Here is a 20592-nt window from a genome sequence, read left to right as displayed (position 1 = left end):
TTTAAATTTCTCCAAATGTTTTTGATTTATAATACTGTAACAGGAAGGGACACCATTCCTAAGCAGAGCACTAATAAAGTTCATGAAATTAGTATTTCTTCAAGCTTTGATGTCTCCCAGTCTTCTCAACACCTGCAGTATGGAAGTATTTTCTGAGAGGTTGTAACAAGATGATATGAAATACTGAATTTGAACTGTAAGGGCGGCTGCAGAAACAGTGAGTAGCAAAGTGGGCATGTCAAGATGTCATGGAAATGTTGCTGTCCTACAATAAGTTGATGAAACCCCATCTAAGATGAATATGTATATAATACAGGGACAATTCAAATCAGGAAGGAAAACTGCTGGGGGGATGACATGAGAAAGGGAGAGCGAAAGAGAAAGAAAAGAAACACCTGCAGATACTTGCATGCTTGTATGCTTTACAGTAATTTATTTGATGATATACCTGTATGGCTTATAATGTGCCAGTACTGACCTCCTAATGCTATTACACTGAATGCAGCCTTATATGTGCTAGAACTTAAAAATAAAACACATATACATGTTATCTTTCAGTGCACATGGTATACAACATATTATTATTCATGCACATATATTCACTTCCCCTTCCAGCTCAGGGGTATTCGATCCTATGTGCATTACGTGAAAGTATTGTTAACTTGAGCTTTCTCCTTCACCCTTTTCTGAAAATGGGCTGTGCCCAGGGGACCATCAGCATTAGTAAACAAGCAAGCAAGCAAACAAACAAATGCTTACATATTTTCAGCGTCATTTTCTTGTAGGAGCATAACTTGATCTGTTCATCTGTCCTTTTATTCAACTCTGCCTCCAAACATATAAGCAACTTCAGATGCTAACAGAGGAAAGCATGGCACATTGTTTGCTTAAGCAATCAAAATAAATTAGTTGTAAAGTGCATTGTGAATAAAAAATTCTGTTAATGCCACTATTTACATGTATTTGGGTTCTATGTTTCTAAAAAGTAACCATCTTATTGCATAATGTCAAGGATATTCATTTTGATTTTAACCAAATTGTGCTTTATTTATACAGAGGTTAATTTATTCTTTCCACTCTATGCACATAATGTCAATGCAATACTGCCAATTTAATCATTTCACTGCTGCACCAGATGTTTCACTGTTCTTTATGTCATTGTGCCTTATATTACGTTTGTCTTCTATTTACCTCCTGCTATCTTTAACTGATTATTAGGTTAGGCTTAGTGACAGAGAACAGCTATATGCATTTCACTTAATTGTAGATACATTAATTTACAGACTGTGCAAGTGTGAAGTTTTTATTTTACAGGTTGTAAAAGTTATATTGTAAGAATAGTATATGCCTACTGGCACCACTAGATTCCAATGACCCTATTAATTACCTAAAGTAATGACATTGCCGATGGTCTGCTCTGAAAACCTAAATAATGTAATTGTCCAGCAAAGGGCACGCTGTGATATGATTGCTTCTCATTCTTTTTCAGTACCCAGGAGAGATGCATGAATTACTTCTGTCTGTGATTACAAGGGTGGGAATTGTCATTTCCCTTGTTTGCCTTGCCATCTGTATTTCAACCTTCTGTTTCCTACGAGGCCTGCAGACAGATCGTAATACCATCCACAAGAACCTATGTGTCAACCTGTTTGTTGCTGAGCTGCTGTTCCTTGTCGGGATAAACAAGACAGATTATCCTGTGAGTATTACTGTACTTTACAAGGGTTGGGGAGAAATGTGATTATGCTGATAGTGATAGAAATGTGTATATTAACATGAAAACTTAACCTAGTGTCACTCTGGAGAGATCCAGATGTGACCTGTGATGTTGCCGTAAGGTTCAACCTACTGCCTATCTTATGACGGTAGGTCCTTTACCAGACAAGCCATAATTATAATACCAGTGCTTAAACCTTAGGATGCAACTCTAATCCATACAGCCTAGTACAGTGATGTCAAACCTTTAGGGCTCGGTGTGTCAGTATAATTCGGAAAATGCCTATCTTGACTCTACAGATGTGTCACCCCACCCCTGAACAAAAGAGAAACAATTCTTTACATATTCATTTATTTAAAAAAATGCAGTTCAATCGTGTGCTGCTATATATTATAACAGAAAAAGAAAAATCACTGACTTACAATAGAGAAAATTATATGTGCACTGATAATTGGACTTAAAACAGTGCACCAAAAAATTACCCTAGTTTTAATACTAATTTTGAATTGAATGGAAAAAAATATGGAACACATTGCATTTGATTTGATTGACATCAATTAATGACTTTTTTGTTGCTGAGTTTTAATAAGTAAGTGTGGGGTCACATAATTCTTATATTTTTGTTCATTTAGTTTCTTTGGTAACTCGGGTACAGGTGAATACTGGTGTGTCACCCAAAATGTTGAGGCATATCACCACTGACACGCGTGTCATAGTTTCGCCATCACTGGCCTAGTATAAAGAAGGATGCATCAGATGTGGTCAGATTGATCCTTCAGTGGACACTTTGCAGCTGGTAGTTGCTTTTTGTTTCACATTTAAAATAAAGTCTACTTATGCTTCCTTGTACTTGATTGATAGAATTTCGATAAGCTCCATCAAAAATGTATGCCCTGCACTGCTTTATTGAGATTATACACAGTGTCCATCAATAAATTAAATGTTAATGTGTTTATTTTCTGTTGAATTTTTATTTCCTTATCTACTTGTTTTAGAAATGTCATTCCTCATCTGTCAATTGCTGAAGCATACAGAAATTACCATTGTTTTTACTACAAGATTGCAGTAGTTTTAACCCACCTCTGGTGGTGAATATATATCAAATATATATATAAAAAAACAGTACTTTCAATCAACTGTATCAGCTTTTTAGCACTTCAATGAAGCAAACTATTTGATATTGTCTTTTCCGTCCACCTCAACCTGTGGGTTATTGGATCCAGTAGGATTGAAGGCCAGCAGTCAGCTTTTGGCTCCAAAGCTGAAACTCTCCTCCCATAATGTCCTGTACCACCCAATCTGCCCAGATCTTGTTTGAGGAACATGTCGATGGATGTAGTCTACTCTGCTCAGATAAGTGTTTTCAAAGTGATTCAAGGTGTTTTTCTACTAAATCTACCTAGGTGTTTAGGGTTGTACTCCTCTCCCTTTTCTACTGCACTGGTGGTGCTGCAGTAGCATTGCCGCCTCATAGCAAGACGTTGTCCCGTTCGATTCTCAGCTAGAGTGTCTTCTGTGTGGAGGCATACGTGAATGGGGCATGCCTTCGTTGAAGGCTGTGTGTCAGGGCTGGTAACCCGGTACGTAAAAATCCACTACCAATCATTAGCGGACCGGAGTTCCGCTGTGGCAACCCCTAACTGGGAAAAGCCGAAAGATACAAACAAGAAAGTCTAATTTTGGGAGGATTATTGTTGCGTGTGTGTGTGTGTGTGTGTGTGTGTGTGTGTGTGTGTGTGTGTGTGTGTGTGTGTGTGTGTGTGTGTGTGTGTGTGTGTATGTGTGTGTGTATGTGTTGTTTAGGCCATAGGAGCCATTCCCCATTCTTAGCTTCATCATGTGAAGTGACAAGTTGGCTATCAGTGTTTTTTATTATGTATGAGAAGGTTTTGGCTGTTTGGAAGTGTATTGACTGCGGTCACAAGTTTCTTCTGTAGGACCCACACAACCAATGCATGTGCTGTTTAGGAGAGGCTCATCTTGATCAGGATTGTGAGGCATATGTCTCCATTGGGTTGAGGGCCTTGGCTGATAGGCATGTTTTGCTGTTTGTGAATGGGCTCCTTCCCATTTCCACTGATAAAGCATTTCCTTCCACTGTTTCTTCTTCTCCTGCTTAGAAGACCTAGGAGAAGACTAAGAAAGATAGAGATAAGGATAGAGATAGGAGAGGCAAAAATGAGGAAAAAGATAAATACAAAGAAAAAGGACTACAAGAAAAGGTCTATTGAGTGTGTAGCATCAGATTAGCCAGTACAGAAAGAATCCAGGTCCTCTGTTTTTTCAGCTCCCACCTGAGATCCAGCATCGGCACCACTCTGTTCCCAGTCCCCAGCTTCTTAGGCACTGATACAGAGTCACATCAGTCCGGACATTTAGATGTTCCTAGTCCTTTTGTGACTGCAGTACTGGACCCTTCTTGGCACTGTTCACCAATTCTGGCTAACAACCTAGATCCTGTGTTCTCATTGAAGCCGTCACCCCCTCAGGTGCAGTCTCCTTTGATTAGGGTCCAGGAGCTGGACAGACCTTTATACTAGCTCACTAAACCACCTTCTATGGCATATTCAAGGTCTGGAAGGTCCTCTTAGAGCATTAAGGAAGTAGATCTGGACAAAATGATGCAGTTCTTCTTGAAGGCAGAGATTGGCTTGGGGATCACCCCCTCCCCTCTATTTCAAGGGTTGTATGAACTGATCCCTCTGCCCCCTTTCTGGTGTCTTTTTCACTGGTATGCCATTCAAATCCAGTGGATCAGCGTTCTACTCCTCTCCTTATCAGCTCATCGGCACGGCTGCTCCATGTTTAACCATAAGGCATTTGTCTCTTTCTTTTTGTAGCCCACTGCATGACAGAACTGAGAATTCAGGGCTGAGGGCATGGGGTTGGGATCACCTCTGAGATTTGTGTAGCCATCCTTATCCCTAGGGGGTCTCAGCCTTGGAGAACGCAACTCCAGTTTCAGCCTCAGATCCAGCCAGGTAGGTATTTGACAGTGCTTTCCTCAAATCTTTGTATCAGGGGAAGTCCCTCCCTGGTTTTCTGGCCTCTATATCAGCATTTGAGGTCATGGAGATGATTTTTATCCCATTCGGGGTTTGACAAATCACACTCTGGTCAACCTAAAATTTTGGTCACACATCATATTGTTCAAGGATAGCCTGCATCTCCAGGAGTTGAGCAGCCCTAGACCTGAGGCTGCACTGAAGATTCCACATCTCCTGCAGTGTCATCTCCTCCAGAGGAGCACAAGAAACACAAATATAAGAGGAAGCACCTATGTTCCTCTCAAAAAACATTGACAGAGAACTGTGATCTCAATGAGGGGAAATATTCTGCAAAATTTCCTTGTGACAACACCTCTTTCAGTGACTTTCTGGAATTGATGAGACAGAGGGGAAGATGGACCACCAAAGCCCCTTCCCCTGATGAGTCAGTGTTTCTTTTGGCCTTGGGTACAGGCCCATCCATGGCCTGGGTGGTACCCACTCCAGGCGCACTCATGGATTTAGTGTCTAGGAGGGCATGGAGAGAACTGGACATGGTGAAGCCTATCCATAGAAAGCCAGGCAGGGTTTTATTGCACTCAATGATAGGACACCTTGGAGCAAAGAGCCTGCATTCAATGCCATTGTAGTAGCTCAGCCACTAAGAAGGATCTCTCAGAGGAGAATGCATTTGTCCATCCTCCAAATAGAGAGCGCAGAGCATTGGACAGTGGTGGTAAGTGCAGGTATGCTTTGTCTACCTTTCCTTTTGGTGCACAGAACCATGTGGCATATCTGAGCAGACTGTAGAGGAACTTATTGATGGTCAAGACTCATAAGTCCATGGAGGCTCAGTGGGGCCATCATGCTGTCATTCTCTAACATGTCCCTGCTGCCCTTAACCTGTGCAATGGATGGTGCACTCAGGGCAGTAGGCACTGGCATTGCAGTTTGTCCACTATGCTTCACTGTGCCACTAACATTTCTGTGTGATTCAAGGCATCCTTACTAAACACTCCATTTAATGGCTTCACTTTGTTTAGACCTAATTTTAAGGACACTCTGAATTCCACTTTTCCACCCGTCAGCGTTCCTTCTCCTGAAAGCAGAAGGGAGGAAAATGGTTCTTCTTCCAAGAGTCCCAACAACTTGTCTAGGATGCTGCAGGAGATAGTGCCTGCTATGGACAGAGTGGGAACATCAACAGATGCTCCCCTAAGGGCAGAAGCAGTACATAAAATCAGGGCTTTAGTGGGCTATTTTCCAAAAAGATCTTTTCGTGCTCCTGAACATTTTGCTCATCTGCTGCATTCTGAAGGCAATAGGGGATAGTTTTCTCTCTGCCCTCAAGCTTGGGAGGGCATAATCACATATTCCTGGGTGTTGAGAGTTGTTATCAGTGACTACACTATCCCTTTTTCCTAACTATTCATCAAAACTCTCTTCTGGACTTACTGCACCAGCAGGAGAAATTGAAAACCTGCTAGTAAAATGAGTAATCCAGGAGGTTCCAACAGACTACAGTGGACTGGGGGGGGAGTATATTTAAGACTTTTTTTTGATGTTCATATTGGACCTAAGCAGACTAAACCTGTTCATCAAACAGACTAAATTCCAGATTAGAATGGTGCAGTCCATTCTGCCTCTGTTGAGGAAAGATGACTGGATGTGCTCAGTAGGCCTCCAGGATGCATATTATCACATAAGAATAACTAGGTATTCCAGGAGGTTTCTGCACTTCCAGATGGGAAACATTCACTGTCAGTTTTGAGAGATTTTCTCACTACAGCTCCCTGCATATTCACCATATTTATGGCAGTGGTAGGAGTCCAGCTCATGCTGCAGGAATTCCAGATCTTTTGTTACCTGTATGACAGGCTCCTTGTAGAGACTTCAAGATCCTTGTCATAACTCTCAACTCTCCAGATTTACAAAGAATGTCCACATTTCTGTCTCATATTTTGGTCTGCATCTCATAAAATTATTAATTTCCTGACACATCACTGGAGATTAATGTCAGAACATAACAAGAGACATTTGAGTGTCCGACTTCATACCTTTCAGAAACTTCATGGTAATGCAAAACCTGTTATTATGTCAACTTCCTAAGACAAATATTTACAAATTGTCCCTATTTTTAGCCTTGTCCCACATTATTGGTGGTCTTGTTCAGCTTTCTTGAGCTAAGAGGTTGAGCAAGACGGGCAATGCTAGTTCAAGCAAGAGACTCACTTCTCCATCTCTACCTAGCTTTAGGGATTATGTTGAACTTCAAACATTCCAGGCTAGATCCAGTCCAGACTTTACAGTTTATAAGTTGCCATCTGTACACTACTACACAGATTGCCAGGCTTCCTCTTTCAAGGTTGTTATCTGCATGCCTTCAGGCTCATCAGGTTCTTCTTCCTCAGGGGCTGCCCACTTCTATGATCCTTTATCACTCATCAGGTCAGTGGCTGCTGCCATTTTGCTAGTTTCTTTGGATATGTTCTACATCAGGATACTTAAATGGACACTTTCAGTCTAGCAGTCTCTGACAAAACTTCTTGTGCAGTATCCCATAACACTCATGGAGGTTTGTCCCTCACATCTGATGGTGGATGACATCCAACAGTGTGTCGTCAGGATTTCCCTTTGTCTTTCACCCACCCACATCCATGGTAACTATTGATGATTCCCTCCTGGAATGAGGGGGGCAGTTCAAGGGAAGAATGGTCCGAGGTACCTGGTTCCAGCTAGAGACCAACTTGTACATCAGTATTTTATAGATGAGCGTGATCTTCATAGGTTCATAGCTGTTTACTAGGCTAACAATCACAAGGACATTTATAAACCTAGCCAAGCATCCCAAATCTCTGACAAGTTCTGGTACCCTTGATAAGTATAAGCATGGGCCTGGGAGATGAACCATTTACAGGTAACCTGTGTCCATTAGAGACATAGGTGCAAAACCAGGGATGAATTTCCAGTTTCCCATCCAGTTGTCCAAGTTGCAGTTGAATTGCGTTATGGAACTCTGCTTCACATGGATGGGGAGCCTGTTCCATAGATGGGGTAGTCTCTGGGATCCATACCTATCTCTCCAGCAGGTCCTATTTATATCAAAGGCAAGGTTTAAGTCTTTAGAATGGGTAATTCTGGTGCTGTTTCTTTTGTTGGTATGCAGGAGGTCCATCAGATTGGGGTCTGACAATGCCCTGTATGCCAGCCATAGAACTCCCCTCAAAAGCCTGTAGGAGAAAGAATACAGGGAGAAAGCCTTGAGGCAGTCTGCTTAGGACATTTTACTTATGCTCTCTATTCTTTTAGTGAGGAACCTCTGTGGATGCTGCAATTGTTGAATAGGCCTGATTAGGTACATACCAAAGGGGACACTATACTCAATGATAGGTCTGATGAATGTGCAATACAGTGAAATAATGACTTCCTTGGACTTAGATACCATACCTTTGTTTATAAGTTGCGCAACATAGAATAATTTCCTCACCACTGTAGACACATGATGATCTAAGGCTAGATTACAATCTATGTGTGTTCCTAAGTCCCTGACTACTAGGTCAACTCTAAGAGGTGTCTTGTCAGTATGATAGTTACCAGGGATGGATGACCTCCCAAAGAATACTATTATGCATTTCTTGGCATTTAGTTTTAGCCCATGACTCTGACACCAGTTGTTTGTCTGTGTCAGCCTCTCCTGGAGAACATTTGTGTCAGTGTGGGATTCAATAACAGCTCCTAATTTGCAATCATCTGCAAATTTAGTCAGCCAGAGACCACTGACATTTTCCTTGACCCTTGACTTCTGAGAAGTAAATGCCAAAAAAGGCTGATCCTTGAGGAATTCCACTTGTGACTGGCCTCTTGCTGTATTTGTAGGCTTTTCACAACTGTCTCCCCAAAGGTGTGATATCTATCCAGACTGAAGATTTGGCTGTGGTCTGGTATTATTAGCAAACAAAGGTGGAATCCATTTTTACTCACTGCATCCAGAGGCCAAGAAGGCATGGCAATGAGTGATATCTTCCCAAGATGTTCTTATAGCAATGCATGTCCTGGGGAAATCTGAAGTCCTATCAGACAAGCTATGCAGGGTCCCTCAACTCGTCAATGGTGACAGAGATTTTCAACTGCTAGGGAAAACCTTGCTGCAACCTGTTTCAACCACACTGCAACACACGGTGCAGGGATTTTTTGCCCTGATTCGCATAAGAGACAGTCACCAAGGGATGCTGTAGTTCATGTTTGGCCTTCAGGTCTCTTCTACATATACTCTCCAACTCACATGCTAGTAAAGTTTTTCAGAAAACAACATGGTACAAGGTGACTGCGATCCTCATAGCTCCCTCTCTGGCCCAGACAAGCTTGGTACCTCCCTCCAGTGCCCTCACCTTGTTTACAGTACTTGGATTCTGGATCCAATCCCAGATCTAATCTCACATCCCTTGGGCCAGCCTCACCTTGATCTCAAGCCCTTGAGATTAACTGCTTGGTTCCTCAGCTTCCAGTAATGGCCAGAGAACTGAAGCTGTCTGCCAGAGTGGTTCATATACTTTCCTCGCTTTAGACCTCATCCACCAGCAAAAGGTATGGAAGCAAGTAGAAAAGATTTATTATTTGGGTTGTCTGTAAAGGCCTGGAGTCATTTTAAGCTCCTTTAGATGCAATTTTGGACTCTTAGATGACCTTTTTCAATCAGGAGCTAGGTACTCCACTCTTAAGGATCAGTTGGTGATCAGTGGGTTTCCGAACTTTACTCTTTGTCACGTAAGCCGCCTTATATAATTTTTCAGAAAGACAAGGCATCTTTATGAACTAATCCCACATTTGTGCCTAAGATGGAGTCCGAGTCTAAATTTGACTGGTGTCTTGTACCTGTGTCAGGTTATCAGTTGATCATAATAATAATAATAATAATAATAATAATACAAAGCAATCAGGGGATCAGATAGTGAATGTTTAATGCTTGCTTTATATTGTATCCATGCAACATATGAAGCTGAGGTCAGAAGAAATGCCAAAAGAGGAATACATGTGAACAAAACACACAAAAACAAATTTCAGTGGAGAGATACGTTCATAGGTTCATAGATTAGTACTAGGCTAACTGCCCTTGTGGATCATGTTAAGCTTAGCAAATTACCCTATGTGAGAATCAAATCCTGCACCTAGTGTCTGTAAGGTAAACATCTTAACCATTATGCCAACCTCCCACCCACATGGTTTGATGTCTTCATGGTTCAGCATACTATGGCATTTCAGTGAAGGGAGCAAGACTTCTATAGAATAAAAAGGTAGGGGAGAACATGAGTCACAAACTGAAATGTTTTCTTTTCTTTTCTTTTTGCAGATTGCCTGCCCAATTTTTGCTGGTCTCCTGCACTACTTCTTCCTTGCTGCTTTCTCCTGGATGTGTCTGGAAGGTGTACATTTGTATCTCATGCTAGTGGAGGTCTTTGAGAGTGAACACTCACGCTGGAAATATTACTACCTCTGTGGGTATTCCTTTCCTGCTTTGGTGGTTGGAATTGCAGCAGCCATTGACTATCGTAGTTATGGCACAGGGAAAGTGTAAGTTTTTGTTTTTCTTCCTGAAGCTACTATAATTACATCTGTATCATAGTACTTAATAATGCTATTAGGGATTTAAATATTTGTGCAGCTTATGTTGTCCTTCTCTTTCAACATTTTTGATTCAATAGTGTTATTTCTCTTCAGGATAAAATATGCAGATTTTGGAAGGCCGTATAAAAAGCAACATATGTGAGAGGCAGTTCTTTATTTTTGTTTACTGAGCAGGCCAATCATACGGGCTAGTTTCATTTTATTTTTCCAGTTTCCATTCTCTGTATGCACTTCGCCTCACCTCTCTCTTTCTCTAGTTTCTGATGCCCTTCTCCTTTCATCTCTTTTCTGTGTCCCACAGTTGCTGGCTGCGAGTGGACAATTACTTCATCTGGAGCTTTATTGGACCAGTTTCTTTTGTAATCATGGTAAGTGTCATCTTTTTTCTGGAGTAATGGAACTAACTGCAGTATCTGTCTGAATTTTCATGTATTTCATATTTCCTATAACCTAGCCATGTTGTTGCTGATTTCCTGTTGCATAAGTGATAAGTCTAACAGCTAGCACCTTACTGCACAATCTGCATCATGCAGACATGAAGCAATTCTTTAATGCTCTTCAGATTATAAAGCTCTACTCAGAAAAAAAATGAGTGACTGCATTCTAAATTTAAATATTTTCTTGTTTAATGAATAAACTCCAAAATGGGAATGTAAAACATCAATTTGTTATGGACAACAGACAGTAGTTTATAAATTGCTCAGATGCTCACCTGATGCTCATCTAAGACTGACAGAATCACCTATCTGGTCAGTAACACTGGACACTGGCTTGAGAATTTAAATAATCTCTACAATAGACAGTGTCTTTGGTGTTGTATAATATAATGTATAGCTACTTTAGCTAATCTTACAACACAGATTATAGTCATAAGTCCCAAGCAACAATCAAATCTGTATAAATAAAAGAATGTATAACTAATATCCTGACAGGTAACTGTAACATCTGCAAAACAGTGAAGGAAAACACTGACTGAATTTCAAAAACAGCCTATGAGTAGCTATGGATAATGTTGGATTTATCTTGAACATGAAGATGACTAAAGTCATCATATATGGATGATATTAATAGATTTTATAATGCACATTATTATTACATAAGAGGACAAATTGTACATTTCAGAAAGCAAGTTCTGCAGATGGACATACTCATAGTAATACATGCAGTTTAATTCAAATATTTAGCTAATTATATGCTACTTGTAATGTGACTATGTAAAAAGGGTCCTCAAAGCCATGAATGGGAAATAAATGAAGTATGCATTACATTTTATATAGAAGGCTATGGCACCAAGCTGGTATTGCTGTCTGGATTTATATGATAACCATGTGATTTTTTTTTCGATGTAGCTTGAAGCTCTTTCTTAACTATTCTATATTTTAGTAACAGTGCTAAGAGTGATTTGCTTTGGACAAATTAATATATACAGCTTGAACAACCATAGTCAATTTATTGAATTTGTTGACTAGTTTCCTTTTTTTCTTAGTAAATGTCAGTTTGTTGCAGTAATCTTTGCAGTGGCCCATTGTGTAATATCATTTAACTTGTATTAAGCCTTAGTTGCACCATCTCCAGTCTCATTACAGGTGTATAGGTAACAGTTGATATGTAATGCAAAAAAGTAAGCATGTGTTCTTTGGTTAGGGAACCATTTGATAGGACGGGTAGTTTTAGACAGGACAGAGCATGGAAGGGCTGTGCATTGATATTTTTCACTGAGCTGGAAATTGTTATTCTCTGTGAAATGGAACTGTCAAAGACTAACAGAATGCCTTACTAGACAAGAGTCTCTCTGAGAAAAGCAGAGTTCATCTTGTCATTGCATGGGAGCATCAATGAGGCCACATCTAAGAATTATATCTTAGCCTGGTATAGCTACACACACACACACACACACACACACACACACACACACACACACACACACACACACACACACACGCACTCACACATCTTCCAAGTCAGTGCACCAGTTAAATTCCACATGAATACAGGGGCCATGTAGACTACATAAAGTAGGCTCACAAGCCAGGATGTGAATCTGAGGATACACATCAATGAGACCACATCTAAGTACTGCGTCTCTTTGTGGTAGCCATTCAGGGAAAGAAAAATTTAGCTAATAAAGTCTATACAACCAACATTACAAAAAATGAAGAAATATTGGCAAGTATAAAGTGAAATGAAGAAGAATAAATGTTATTAATATTTTTGCATTTATTGGCAGATAATTGAAATGAGAAAAACATCTGAGAGCCAATGAAGTATACAAATAATAAAAGGAATAGGTATAGAGCAAGTTGTAAAGAAACATCAAAGACTTCAAATATAAAGAACAGAAAGAAAAAATATATAATTTAAAGATTTTTTATTGATTGGGAGTCTCTAATAATTTTTTGCAGTATTAAATTAAGTTAGTCATCACTGGATTTGATATTTATCTCTCAATATATTTACATTTAGTCAAATAACATATAAATACATTAGTTTGTCAATTTGTGATAGTATTTATTAAAATAAGAATTTGAGATGGAATATATAGATGTAATTTCAAAAAGAAAATGTGTTATTTAAGTCAAGTTAGAATTTAATTGAATTGTCTAACTTAAGAAAGAAATACATTAGAACTTTTATAATGCAAGTAATGAATCAGTAATTGAAAAAAAATATTTAATTACATGAGTAAATTTAAGGTGGAGAAAATGAAAAAGAATAGGAGGAAGTAGTGTGGGAGGGCGAAGTTTGATTAACTATGTATCCATGATAGATCATAGTTTTACATACTCACAGATTATAATGGATGGCTGTGTTAAAATAATTTGTATTATTGAATTGTATTGAATCTTGTGTGTTTCTTATTGTTTGATACATATAAATTATGCAATTCTAATGAAAATTATCTGGATTGATTCCACTAGCATTGTTCAAAAATATACATAATTTGAAGTAATTATTTTTAATATTCATTTATGAAACCTCTGAATTTATTAACTGTTACAGTGGAATATCTAATTAATATTGTCATAGCTTGATTAAAGCAATGTTGTTCAAAGTATACATAATCTGAAGTAATTATTTTTAATATTATTCAGTTGTGAAAACTTTGAAGACGGCTGTTAATAGTAATGGCACTAACAGTAGCAACAAGAGACGAGTTTCATTTAAATATTTAAATTTAAAGCTGACATTATAGTTTATAATAAATGCATATTAAAGGGGATGAAACTCATAGTTTATTAAATAAACAATATGAGGTTTTGGTAAAATCATCCTATAATGGGGAAGAAAAATGCTGTTCTGCAAAAATTATGCACACATATAATGATTCAGAAATATGAAGACCAGTGACTAGGATGAAAACGCTTAGCATATTTAATAAAAAGCGCATTTTCTGACAATTCATGGGTCTGTTTGCTTTGTTTTTTACTAAAATATTCTTGACAGTATATTAAGTACAGCAAAAGGTAATCTAATGCCAGGACATGATTTTAACTGTGCTTTAGATAAGATGATAGTAATTAAAAAGGCTTTCTAAACTGGAACAATAGTCTTAATCTAAAATATGTAATTGACTTCTCAAAGAAGAATATTTCACTCTTCACTCATCATTTATTTATGTTTGGCAAACAAACTCAAACTGGTAGATTGAATATTTCTGATGAGTTAAAGAAAAAGATTGAAAATGTTAGTTATTCCATGCCCCATATCCAATCACATTACAATTGCATTTAATTTGGTAATGCATTTTAATAAATCTCCAATATGCACAAAGATATCAACATATATATCTACAATAAAAAATTTTAAGAACTGGCTGATGACATTAAGGAATATGTGAATATTAATAATTATAGAAAGTTTGATTCAGTGATGTTATAGGATACCCTGAAATGTTATTTGTATTATTGAATTTGTATTGAATCTTGTGTGTTTCTTATTGGTTGATACATATAAATTATGCAACACAAATAAAATGTGTTGTAATAAAAAAAGAATGGGATAATGTACTGGAATGAGGACAAAGTAAGTTAGATGAGTCAAATTAAAGATTCACGGAGGAAACAGAATATATAAAACAGTAAGAGGTTCAAATAAAAATATCAGGAAATATTAAACCATAATAGCATTAGAAAATCTTAAACTGCAGTCCTATGCAGTAACATGAAAGGGATATAGAGATTAACAAATAGAAGTAAAATAATTTTGAATATGTATATATAACATCTACGGATAAAAAAATATTCAGCTATACAGGCTATATTACATTCATTTAAGAAATGTTATGAAAAAAAAATAGGGAAGTGTATATGCTAGAAAGAAAATGACACATTTCTAAAGAAAAGTATCACTTCTAAATTGATGTAAGAACAAGTAGAATAGCTATTAAAAACTTATAACGTTAAGAGAAATTAAACAGCAAATTAATAAATTAGAAACCGGGAAAAGCCGAAAGAAGAAGAAATAAATAAATAAAGCCACATAGTGTGATGGCATAATTTTACAATTATATACAATTTACCAGAAAATATAATCATTTTAATGATGATTTTATTTAATATGGTACCGAAAGAAAATATTAAAATTTCTGTGAATTAAGTTCTTATTGTTCCAGTCTTAAACGCAACATAAAAATTCAGTTTTATGTTCATATTACAGACTTATTTCATTACTGAGTATTGTTTATAAAATATATTTATCAATACCAGACAATACATTTAAAAAAATTAATAGAGATCAAACAGGCTTTATTGTTAAGCACTAACCATAAGACAATATAAAAGGAATAATAGTAACAGACATTGAAAAATTGAATAATAATAGATGTATTTAATAGTCTGGATTTGAAAAATATTTTGATTCTGTAGATTAGACATATTTTTAAAAACACTGCAAAATTTTGGATTTCCTAATTAAATGACTGAATTTATAAAATGATATACTAATTCTGAATTGTATGTCAAAATCATTAGTTATATATCACAATATATCAGCATTATGAAAGAAACTAAGTAAGGGTGCCCATTTCCTCCATTGCTATTTAATATAGCCATAGAAACGTTTGCTAATTATATAATACTGAACAAAGAAACATATGCCCTGGGATTCAGAAAGAATCACTTGCCCTCACATAAACTGCTACTGCTGCAAGGTGTAGTTTATACATCAGGTAATTCAGTGTCAAGTAATGCCATAGTGAGGAAGACCTCATTACTGGCTAATTTGTATGTCTCTGAGTCAGTTGTAATTGCTACTAGAGCTAAACGACAATTCTAAACCCATGCATTGTAGTGGCATTGGGGAACATTCCACTCACTCTTCCACACACGTTCAGACATTCACTCACACGCATACACTCACAGACATCCCCATAAACACACAGACATTCCCTGCACATGAAACAATCCCACCTTACTCAAACACATACACAGACACCCTCACCTATTCACAAAACACACACACACACACACACACACACACACACTGCCACACATATACACACTCTTACACTCCACCATCACTACATTTCTTCTGATCTTCTCTTAACATGCAGTGTGTTCTCTTCTACTGACTGTTATAGGAGACTGCAGCATTTAGGCCATATTAAATAATTAGCACTGTTTGCCATGCTAATTTGCTTAGCCAAGTGATTTTGTGAATGGCTCAGCTGCATAATTCCCTTCCAGTAGGCATTTCCAGTAAGGGCACATGGATAATTAGCATTAGCCATACCTCCCAAAATGCTTGATTAGTATTTAATATGGTCACGGAGAGAGCTGACAGTAATGATTCTACTGAATAGCTAAATAACACTGTGGTGGACTTATCTCTGAATCATAGTAAGTTACAGAAAGTTTTTAGCTTCTCATGTTAGAGCTTACTGCTAGCAGTAACCTTTTTCAGTGGTTTTGAAATTACAGAGAATAGTGATTCTAAAATACAATTATTTTCTATTAATAATTTTCTAATGGTAACAAAAACATTAACTACCTATAACAGAGTGATTAAAATATTTAAAAAATGTGTAAACTTAAGTTTAATTAAGATAAGGCAAAAATAATGTTGCTAAATCATACTATTAATGGAACTATTAAACAGCTGTATAATATTATTTGACAAAAGCAAGTGATGAGATATTATTAGTAAATGACCTAAACAGCATTCATAGGTAAGTACTTTGCTAGCTGCCTTTGTGGGTCATCTTGAGCCTAGCCAGTTTTTCTTGGTTAGAATCATGCTGTGTACTTCTTGCTTGTGAGGTCAACATCTTAACTATTATGACAACCTCCAACCCCTAAAAAAATGGCACCTATCATAAATTCATAGGTAGATGTAACATTAATTGTAATATAACTGAGGAATTCCCAAATGGAATAAATATTATTTGTGTTTTGAATGTAGACTGCAATTAAAATAATTTTATCACCAAAAGTGTTAATTGCTTAATTGTTAACCTGCACTTAGTCTTCTGATATTGTCAGTGCTGTTATATTTATAAATATGAGCAATGTCCAACTCTGTATACTGATAAGTATCATTATTGTCTTAATACTGCTGAAGGAAAGAAATTACATAGTACATGTTGAGTTCTTGATAGTATATAGAAAAAAGTGAGAAAATTACATTTTCATGGACTGGTGAAATTGTTAATATAATATTTATAATTATTGCATCCCTTACCTGCAAACTACTTTATTCTTTCACTTTCTTCAGGAGGTTGACATTTAATGTATGCATATATTTCATATCGTAAGATTGTACTTCGTAAATAAGAAAGGGAAAACAGAAAGCCTACCACCCTTAATAAATAAATTAGAGAATATGATTATAGATAAATTGCTTGTGTCCACCTTTTTTAAAAACTACACTTGTACGATCAGAAGGTGTAAGGGTTAAATATTGTAACTTTTAAATTGGACAGGGGTAGAGATGCAAACAAAGTTCTCTTCTTGTCATTTTTCTTCTTGATTAGGTACAAAAGAGCTGTACCAGTGAGCAAAGTAGCTCATATAACCAAGGCGTCAGAAAATCGATGATGATGATGATTGTAATAATAATTTACTGAGTGAAATCACAGGTACTGAGCAGGCTGGGACTTGGAAGAAAGCCCGTTATAGATCTGATAGAGTTTATTGTGAAGCGAGAACAGCAAGGGCCCAGAAAACAAAGTAGCCCCAAGGTTCTCAGGCAAAATGATGACTTCTACCATGAGACTATACAAAATACATTCACTAGCTATACATTTGTCTTCAAAGCAATAATAGCATGTTTGCCAACATAAATTTTGAAAAACACATTTTGACTTATGACATTAGTTCAAGATTTTAGAGAAAAATTTGAATATTTTCTTCCAGTACACAATTTATTTTTTATGCAGTTAACGACTTTTCCCTTTACTTGCTGTATACAATCCCTGCTATTATGAGGTCTCATATAAAATACTTAAGGTATATATGCTCTAAAGCTTATTTTAATGTTGTACTTTTTAAGAACACAGTCAGTCCTCGCATACTGTTGATACTGAAATGGTCATCTTTTTTACAGAACACATGCCTTAGTCACATACAGCACAAAGAGAAGAAACTGTAGCACCTAATGAAAAAGAAGTTCCAACTAGCTAAAGTTAGGAATAACTCTGCCAAAGCAACTACTTTAAAGGCAGAAACAAAATAAACTTTACAGTGAAAAATGACCCGCATACTTCAAAACTGTGAAGCAGTGAAATGCATCTGTTAATGTTTCTCATTTGGCTGGGTACGTTTTGTTGAACTTCTGAGTTCAAAACATTTACGTTTTTTCATGGGATATCTTTGTAATTCCTAGAATATCTTACAATGAAAGAGTGTGCAGGCAATTGTTTCCCTGTTTGAATTAAAGAAGAATGATATACCATCAGTGAGTCCCCCAGTGCTGTTAGTATACATGGTATCATTTATTTTTCTCATGTATCTTTTCTCCATTTAGTATATTTTTACTTGTACACACCCAGACCAGTTCTTAATAACATGATGTAGGTTTTATTCACGTTACTTTCTCTCTGCTAATGTGGTTTCTGGATATTACTGGTCACTGATGTGGAACGTAAAAGAAATTTGACTTCAGCCAGGGCTCAGTAGGCTCTACTACTTTATCTCCTACAGTTTTCATGTTTCAAGACTGTGTATTAGATATGAGATGTTAACATACCTCTCAACTGTATGGATTTTCACAGAATGTCCAGATTTTTGCCTCATATCTTTGGTCTGTTCTTCATAAAATTTTGGTCTTCTGACAAATCATTGGCAAAACATTGAGGGGTGAAGTCAGAAAATAATGACTTTTAAGTTTCAGACTTCATACCATTCAGAAAATTCATGCTAATACAAAACCTGTTAATCTGTCAACATGCTAAGTTTGTAAGAATAATATTTAAAATGTGTCCCTATTTTTGGGTCTTTGTTTCCCCTTTATTTATGGTTTTGTTCAGATTTCTTATTTTACGAGGTTTTGAAATGTGGATGTTAAGCTTGTCATGGCAGAGAGAACCTCATATGTTTCTCTAAGTCATACACTCAGGCGTGTAGTACTTAATGGGCATCTCCAGAGGACAGTGTTTCATGTTTCTTTTCCCTTGTCCCTTCTGCTACTTATTATGTGAGCAATACCCGCTAAGTGACTGTTTTCAGGTATAACCATTGTTACTTTTGGCCTGGCCAAGTGAATTGCTGTGACATAACATCGTATGCAGATTAAGATTTTGGAAACAAATGCAGATCAACAAAAATAAACCCATTTAAGTATCATTGCCACACCTGCTTAACAAATACTGCAAACCAGAGTTACAGGCTGTTGGACAGCATGCATATTACAGTCCCTTCCAGCAGAAACAAAATTGTTCTTTCACTCCATAGTTTTCTGTCTAAATTGTCTTATGCAACCAGCATGCATTTACAAAAGTTGGCCACCAGAAAGATGGCTAATGCCTTGATCCCCAGATGACCTGCACACATTTGTATGATAATTTAAACAAAATTAGATGCAGTGTTTACTGCTCTTAAAAGGTTATCATTGCCTGTGACTAGTATGACACAGGATTTGTTTATGTACCTGATGACAGGTACTATAAAAATTTGAGAGAAGATAATGTCCTTTTGACCAGTTCAGTCTGCACTTAATATACAGTTATAGCCACACAGTCCACACAGCCTATCTGGACCTCGCCAAGGTCTTTGACACCATCCTCCACTCTGGAATCATAGATAAACTTACTAAGCTGGGCATTAATCCCTACATCACTCGATGGGTTGCCAACTGGCTTACTGACAGAACCCACACTGTAAAAGTAGCTGACTCTAAATCCAGCTCCAGACAAGTGACAAGTGGAGTATCTCAGGGTAGAGTCCTGGGACCTCTCTTGTTTGGCATCTACTTCTCTGAAGTACAGGCCAACACTAAGAGACTCTGGCTAACAAAGTTTGCAGATGACTGCAAACTGGGAGCCATTATTGAATCCCCAAATGATGTCGATACTCTACAAAATAGCCTTACAGAAACAGATGCTTGATGCCAGAGCCATGGGCTCAAGCTCAATGCCAAGAAATGTATAGTCATCCCCTTTGGGAAAAAACATGTACCCATGAATTACCACATAGGTGGCAGTACACTTCTTCTTCTTTAGGCTTTTTCCCAGTTAGGGGTCGCCACAGTGGATCATCTGCCCGCTCATGATTGGCAGTGGAGTTTTACAGTGTTGAGTTGCCAGCCTGGCACCCAACCTTCCACAGAAGGCACACACATGCACACACTCACACCCAGGGCCAATTTTTAGAATGTTCAATACACCTACTGCATGTCTTTGGGATGTGGGAGGAAACCAGAGCACCCGGAGGAAACCCACGTGACCACAGGGAGAACATGCAGACTCCGCACAGAGGGCACCCCAGCCAAGAATTGAACCATAGAACATAGGTGGCAGTACACTAAACACCGAAAGTGTAATAAGAGTCTTAGGGACACAGGTGGACAGTGGTCTCACCTTCAACAACCACATCGCTACAACAGTCAGGAAATCCTTCTATGTGGCACACCTCATCACTAAGGGCTTTTCATCCAGAAAAAAGGAGGTCATTGTCCCACTCTACTCATCCCTCATTAGACCCATTATAGAATACAACGCCCAATTTGGTATGTACCTCTCAAGACATCTGCAACAACTGGAAAGACCACAGAAATACCTCACTAAAAGAATCACAGGCCTAAAGCAGATGCCCTATGCTGACCACCTTAAAA

The 20592-nt window shown here is 37.6% G+C and overlaps 1 protein-coding gene across 10 annotated transcripts in view; it reads left to right on the top strand.

Moving 5' to 3' along the window:
• Positions 1–20592, top strand: part of LOC122812189 (adhesion G protein-coupled receptor L1-like) — a 3245860-nt gene that overhangs the window by 2910507 nt on the left and 314761 nt on the right. For all 10 annotated transcript variants that reach the window (XM_044084524.1, XM_044084517.1, XM_044084518.1 and 7 more), the window contains 3 exons: positions 1490–1699; positions 10052–10272; positions 10628–10694. In XM_044084524.1, coding sequence (XP_043940459.1) covers positions 1490–1699; positions 10052–10272; positions 10628–10694 — 498 coding nt within the window. The remainder of the gene's footprint in view (positions 1–1489; positions 1700–10051; positions 10273–10627; positions 10695–20592) is intronic.

Source organism: Protopterus annectens, chromosome 9.part0 (assembly GCF_019279795.1).
Source record: "Protopterus annectens isolate FY-2018-M chromosome 9.part0, PAN1.0, whole genome shotgun sequence".
Taxonomy (NCBI): Eukaryota; Metazoa; Chordata; order Ceratodontiformes; family Protopteridae; genus Protopterus; species Protopterus annectens.
The sequence above is the reverse complement of the archived record's forward strand: the minus strand, read 5'-3'. Positions and strand labels throughout refer to the sequence as shown.